Source organism: Mus pahari, chromosome 17 (genome assembly GCF_900095145.1).
Source record: "Mus pahari chromosome 17, PAHARI_EIJ_v1.1, whole genome shotgun sequence".
Taxonomy (NCBI): domain Eukaryota; kingdom Metazoa; phylum Chordata; class Mammalia; order Rodentia; family Muridae; genus Mus; species Mus pahari.
This window is the reverse complement of record NC_034606.1, coordinates 3539016-3546250: the sequence shown is the minus strand read 5'-3', so window position 1 is coordinate 3546250 and position 7235 is coordinate 3539016. Positions and strand designations below refer to the sequence as shown.

At 49.0% G+C, this 7235-nt stretch overlaps 1 protein-coding gene across 2 annotated transcripts in view; it reads left to right on the top strand.

Annotated features, from left to right (window-relative positions):
* The first annotated feature begins 387 nt into the window (after positions 1-387).
* Snx31 (sorting nexin 31) overlaps positions 388-7235 on the top strand; it is a 59455-nt gene continuing 52607 nt past the window's right edge. For both annotated transcript variants that reach the window (XM_021217170.1, XM_021217169.2), the window contains exons 1-2: positions 388-507; positions 608-682. In XM_021217170.1, the coding sequence (XP_021072829.1) occupies positions 442-507; positions 608-682 (141 nt within the window). In that variant the 5' untranslated portion in view covers positions 388-441. The remainder of the gene's footprint in view (positions 508-607; positions 683-7235) is intronic.

The window sequence follows — 7235 nt, the reverse complement described above, 5'->3', positions numbered from 1 at the left end:
CTCTGTTTCCTTAGGCAAGCTGCCAGGCTCTGATGATTTGGGGCAGGGTTGAGTCAGTGACTTTCTGGCAGCTAGAGACGCAATTCTTAACTTTTGTGGTCTCAGGGAGCCCTCTGAAAAGGAATTCAATACTGTCCTCCCTCAATGCCCCACAGAGGCACACTTTCCTTCTCAAAAGTCTCTAAAATTCCAGCCTCTGGCCTCCAAGGTGACCCTGGCCTGAGATCTGGCATTCCTGGGGTCCCTAGGAACCCTGATTGTGTGCGCACTTCTCTAGTCCAGCCTGAGAATCCGGCTGAGGTTAGTGGAGGGGGCGGGGCGGGGCCAGGCGCAGATCCCGCCCACCTTCAGACCTAAGGCAGGAGTGGGAGCTCAGGACCCAGCCCAGACTCTAGGCGGCAGGTCCAGTTCTCCACGCTGTCCCTGGTCATCGCCAGAGCCATGAAGATGCACTTCTGCATCCCGGTGTCCCAGCAGAGGCCAGACGCGCTGGGGGGCCGCTACGTGGTGCGTCTGGCGCCTGGGGTCAGCTGGGTGGGGAGGGGCTCGGTGACCGTGCGCACCTCCTCCCCCAGTCCTCTTCCTCACCTAGGATGTCTGCTTTCAGTTGTACTCCGTGTACCTGGACGGGTTCCTCTTCTGCAAAGTACGCTACAGCCAGCTGCATCGCTGGGATGAACAGGTGAGCCCAAGGACTGTTACTCTGAAAGACATCGTACAGTGTGTGTGGGTGTGTGGTGGTGGTGGTGGTGGTGTTAGAGGAGGAGGGCTGGCTACAGGCTCCTGATCTGTGAACTATAGGCAATCTTTAAATCCCAGAGCAATCTCCTATACCAACATCTTCAACATCAGATCAGCCTTATAACATGAACAAGACCATAATGACCAGCTGCAGAGTCATAGCCTTCCTCTGGCCTCTTGCGCTCAGAGCCCTCAGACCTATCCCAGAGTAGAGTCAAGTGGGACAAGTGTCCTTTGTACAGCTTCTAGTTCTAACACCGTCTCATCTGGCTCACCTCTCCAAGCCCCTTTGTTAGCAAACCCAAGACCCATGAGCTAAATCAATGCAGATTGGCTTGTGGCAGCTAGTCAGAAAGTGTCACAAGACTCAAAAGCATCTTATGCAATCTAGGGGGGTTTCTGGGAGAGTCGGGGCTTGGGAAGGGACTGGTCCAGGAGCTGTCTTCCAAGCAGAGGATGTGACAGTGGCAGAAAGGAGAAGGGGGTGTAAATAGGCAAAGAGGAAGAAGATAAAAGCCAGGCAGGATGGCACATTCCTGTAGCCCTAGCCCATGGAAGACTGAGGTGGGGGATAGAGAATTCAAGACCAGCCTGGGCTACACAGACTTGTCTCAGACCTAAAAGAAAAGGGTGTGAGGTGGATAGGAAAACCAGATTAGCTCAGACTGAGGAGGGAGTTGGGGAGGCCGGCACCTGGCAGGGGGAGCACCCAATGGTCTGCGAGGCTTTCGGAGTTCCCCTCTTGCTGATGCTCCCTGTGCAAACCCGGGCCCCCACAAGCTGACATTGCCTTCACAGGCTTCCTCAGAGCTGGGGCAAGTATTCCAGGCAAATCACAGGGGCATCAGTTCAACTGGCCGTACTTATCTAAAGGCACAGAGAGCTGAGCCGGCTGGCCAGAGAGTTCACACAGCAGACATTACCAGGGTTCAACATGGGAAGGTCAGCTGCAGCCCTTGAGGGGTTTTGCTGGGGACAGGGCTGCAGCCGATGCTGTCGGAGAGCACAGGTCACATGGCACCTCACAGAGACCCTTTTCTTTCTCGGACTCCGCCTTTTATGAATTACCGTGGCTGACAAGAACTCAGGAACATGCCACCTGGACAGGAACTCCTTATTCCTACAGGTGTCCAATACGTGGGATATAAAGTCAATTCTCTAAATTTTTTTTTTTTTTATTTTTGAAACAGTCTTACCATGTAGCCCTGGCTGTCCCGGACCTCACTATGAGAGTTCTGACTCTGCCTCCCAAGGGCTGGGATTAAGGCGTGTGCCACTGTGCCTGGTTAAATTCAACCCTACAGCCAAATCCCTTGTCAGCAAAGTTATAACCTTATTTAACATAATACACATACAGCTTCACACAGAACTTATACGGAAATAAACTGGCAAGGACTTTATACCCCCTCCTAAGTATACACAGCCTTTCCTTTTTTATGGTACCTTATATTTGATCAGACTAATAAGAATTTGGGGCTAGCAAGATGGCTCAGCGCACTTGCTGCAAAGCCTGTTAACTTGAGTTCAACTCCAGGAACTCGTGTAGATCACTACTAACTCCGGCAAGTTGTCCTCTGGCCTCACGCATGAGCTCCCACTCCACAATCAAATGAATGGAATTTAAAAAAAATTAAAAGGATTTTGGGACCATTCCACTTTCACCAGAGAGAGGGGGGGGGGAGTGGGAGAGGGAGAGAGGGAAAGAGAGAGAGAAAGGAAGCAGGCTGTGGTGGCCCACACCTTTAATTCCAGCCCGTGGGAGGCGGAGAGAGACAGGGATTTCTGAGTCTAGCCTAGTCTACAGAGAGTCCCAGGGTAGCCAGGGCTATACAGAGAAACCCTTGCCTCAAAGCAGAACAAAAGTAAAAGAAAAGAAGAAGAAAAACTGGCAGAGAAGGATCTAGAAAAACCCTTGGCAACTTTTGCCAGATTTGTAGAGGACACACACACACACACACACACACACACATTCACACACACATAGTCACACCAACAGTCACTCACAATATTCTCTCTCTCTCTCACACACACACACACACGCATATGCACACACACACAGTCACACAACACACACAGTCATACAGAGTCACTCACAATATTCTCTCTCTCACACACACAGTCACACACACACAGTCACACAACACACACAGTCACACAACAAACACAGTCACACAGGGTCACTCATAATATTCTCTCTCACACACACACAGTCACACACACACAGTCATACAACACACAATCACTCAAACAGTCACAATATTCTCTCTCACACATACATATGCACATGCACTCACATGCACATGCACACCCACGCATGCACACACACACACACACACACACACACACACACACGTGCATGCACACACACCAGGCCGAGGATGTGTTCCCTCAGTAGGTAGAGCACTTGCCCAGCACATTTGAAGCCCTGGGTTTGATCCCCAGTCTTTGTGAAGCAGGCATAGTTCAAGACCATCCTCAGCTACATATTGAGTTCTAGGCCAGTCTAGAAAACAAACGAAAACAAAACTAAACCCCTGGGGCTGGAGAGATGGCTCCGTGGTTAAGAGCACTGACTGCTCTTCCAGAGGTCCTGAGTTCAATTCCCAGCAACCACATGGTGGCTCACAACCATCTGATGACCTCTTCTGGTGTATCTGAAGGCAGCTACAGTGTACTCATATAAATAAATAAATCTTAAAAAAACAAAACAAAACAAAACAAAAAAAAACTAAACCCTGCAAACAGTAACGGAGTGGGGGAACCGAGTTTCCCTCTGAGCTCTTCCACGGAGGCTTTGATGAGTCTGAGGTGACCTCTCCCAGTCTCGGGATGCTAGCAACTGTAATAGGCAAATCCGGCTGAGACCGGTGAGAGGCCTGTGCTCGTGAAATCGGACCATGGAGATGAAGGTTGACTTTCGCCCGAATTTACTCAGCTCACTGAATATTTCCCATCCCCCCATCCCCGCCCCAGACTTCCTTCAAGAAGAAGCACCAACGATTTCTTGAGGAACCTGTCCTTGCTGTAAAACCTGCTGGGTGGTGTTCTGCTCCATGTCAGGCCCTAGGTTCTCCACCATGCTGACTTTTCCCACCTCCTGGCCTCAGGGAGGCGGCTGGGGGGGGGGTTCCCATAGATTCAGACAGATGGGTGACTCAGGCAGTCCTGTTGTTTGAAGGCTGCTGTGACTAGAGCCCATTAAGGAATGTCTGTGACAGTTATGTACACAATGGAAGATAATTCCATTTTTGGCATCACTTGATGAGCTATCAGCTAACTAAGGCACAGTTGCATGCAGAGAAGACAAATTTCTGCTTCAGTGAATGGCAGCAGCAGAGATGCAGAATCAGTGCCTGGATTGGTGGAGCAGCCAGTTAATGGCGGGGCAGCCGGCTGATGGCGGGGCAGCCTTTTGAGTCTTTGGCATGGCAGGAACATTTCCTTGAGTTTAAAGGATACATAATTGCTGTGAGAATATTTGATACCAGGACCAGATGAGAGCTGGGTCTGCAGGGCTGAGGTTGGCGAGAGGCAGTGGGGCATGACGGGAGCTGTTATGCTACCTCTCAGCTGATAATTGCCTGAGGACGTGACCCTGTCACTTCAAGATCTTCTCATTTTCTGGAGGGAATCTAGAACATCAGGGTGTTTTTGTTTTGTTGTTGTTTTTGGTTTTGGTTTTTGTTTTTAAATAAGCTTAATTTTTGTAGTAACAGTCTTAGTTTATAAAAAAAAAAAAAGTACAACAGTTTCCACACACCAGGCATTCAATTTCCTCTCTTCTTCAAACCATTTCAAAGCTTTATTGTTTACCTGTTTTAAACAATGTGAGTGCTTTGCCTGCTGCGTGTGCTCCACGTATGTGCTCCACACTGTGCTCCACCCTCAGGTTTCAGGAGAGGGCACCAGATTCTCTGAAAATGGGGATATAGACAGTTATAAGCTACCGTGTGGGTGACTGGCATCGAACCCAGGCCCTCTGGAGGAACAGCCAATGCTCTGAACTGCTGAGGCATCTCTCCAGCCTGGTGTCCTCCATGTTAGCACCACCTTTAGTGTGTACACTGATCCAGTCAGCAAGGATGCACTGTTATCAACTGTGTCCATAACTTATTCCGACTTGACTAGCTTATATCTAATATCCAGTTTCTGCCCAGGACCCAGGAGCCCTCCACCCCGTGGTCATGTCCCCTTAGCTCTCTGACGATGGCAGTTCTTTGGATTCTCTGTGTTTTTAATGACCCTGACAGCTTAGAGGGCTGCTGGTCAGATCTGCGGATGTCCTTCTATTTGGAGACGATTCCATATGAAGAGGGAGCAGTGGGGTTTGCCAGTGAGGACCCCAGTGGTAACTAAAGTACATTCTACCCACATTGCCTCAGGTGTCTGCCAGGCTACGGCTCTCACTGCTGAGGATGCCCATCTCATGGCTGAGGCGGCATCCTTCTGGTTTTCCCACAGGAAGCACCCCCATCCTCCCTACCCCCCCCCCAAGGACATCACTGCGCACAATGTGTCTTTAAGTTAAGGAATGGGAGTTTATGTTTGCTGGTCACACACATTGTCTGGAATTCTACACAAGAGACCATCTGTTCTCTCCTATTCATTTATTCAGGGTTTAGTTATATCATCATGGAGTGCAGGGTATTCATGGCTTGGATTACGTATCAATGCTGCTTTGTTTTATTGGTCCCGTTGTCTGAGCTTTGGCCACAGGAGTGCTTCATTTGGCTCCCATGTTTCTTTTATTGAACACTTCCGTACTTTCTGCTCCAAGGTGGTCCAGGCTCTGTCTTAGAATGAGGAATTTCTCCATGGATCTGTGGCGGCTTTCAATGAGTGAGACTCAGGTCTGCCTGCAGGTGTGCTCACGGCTGCTACAGTGTTGCTTCCAGGCCTCCCTGCAGAGCAGGAAGTAGACACCATGTGCAGTAGCCCAGGCTTTCCTACCCAGGTTTCTACCACTGTCCGTTCACATTAGCTCCTTCTCTTACTGCTGCCATAAAGTTCAGACAGAAACAACCTAAGCAAGGCAGGGCTTATTACGGCTCCCAGTTTCATAGGGCATAACCCATCATGGAGCGAGGACATTCAAGATGATGAGAGCATGCAGCCGAGGCTTGTCACATGAGCCATTGCAGGCCTGAACCACAGTGTGTCTAACCCTCAGTGCCCATTCCTAGTGACCTACTGCTGCCAGCCAGACCATGCACCCAAATGACATAGAAAACCCCACCTGCTCAAGTTCAGGTGCCAGCGGGGGGCATTGCACATCCAATCGTGCACCATTTGTATCTTTATTACACTAAACAGGAGTTCATAGTGAAGCATTTACATGGGTCACTCTAGCCTCCTGCTCTTATCTATAAATTCATTCCCACAGCAAGAAATCTGGCCCGAACCCTGCCACTCACCTATTTCATTGCTTGAGTCTGTGTGCTGCACAGTATCGTGAGAATTAACTCACATGCCCATGGAGAGCAGCTTTATCAACAGTGCAGTGCTTATGTGCAGTGGATTTTTGTGCACTTCTCTTGTGGACCCCACACACTTCTGTCCTGTCTGACGTATTGCTCTCCCCCTCCCTTCTCCACTCCTTCCAGTGAAGTGGTGTGGAGTGTCTGTAATACAGCAAGAGTCTTCTGTTATATGCTGTGTTCCATCCTAAGATTCTCCAGACTGCCTAAATGGGTTTAAAATAAGTGCATATGCCAAGCTCACGCCATAAAGTTTAGCTTGCCAGGATGAGTGCGGTATACGCTGCCACAAAAAGCGTTTTTGCTCTAAAATGTGTGCTTTGCCCGTTCAGTACTCCCCTGTCCCACAGCTCTGGTGACAAGGGACCATTCTATTGTATTTATATTTTTGCCCCTTTCAGATGGTCACATAACGGAATTCGTACTGTAGCTTTTTCAGACTGGCTTCTTTCACTGTGTAACGTGCATTGAGGTACATCTGTATCTTTTTGTGGCTAGATCACTTCTTTCATGGATGAGCAATATTCTATTGTAGGGAGGAGATCACTATTTATCCATTCATAGTTTGAAGGGTATATTTGCCAGGGTTCCAAATAAAGCAATTTTGGGGGGTTATTTGTTTGTTTTTTTGAGACAGGATTTTTTTTGTGTAGCCCTGGCTGTCTTGGAACTTGCTCATACTGTAAACCAGACTGGCCTTAAACTCAGAGATCTACCTGCCTCTGCCCCCTGAGTGCTGGGATTAAAGGTCTATTTCCCACTGCCCAGTTACAAGCATACTTTTTAAAGATGTATTTTTTGTTTGTTTGTTTGTTGTTTTTTGTTTTTCAAGACAGGGATTCTCTGTGTAGCCCTGGCTGTCCTGGAACTCACTCTGTCGACCAGGCTGGCCTCGAACTCAGAAATCCNCCTGCCTCTGCCTCTCAAGTGCTGGGATTAAAGGCGTGTGCCACCACGCCCGGCTAAAGACATATTTTCTCGTTTGTGCATGTGCGTGCGTGCATGTGCATTTGTGTG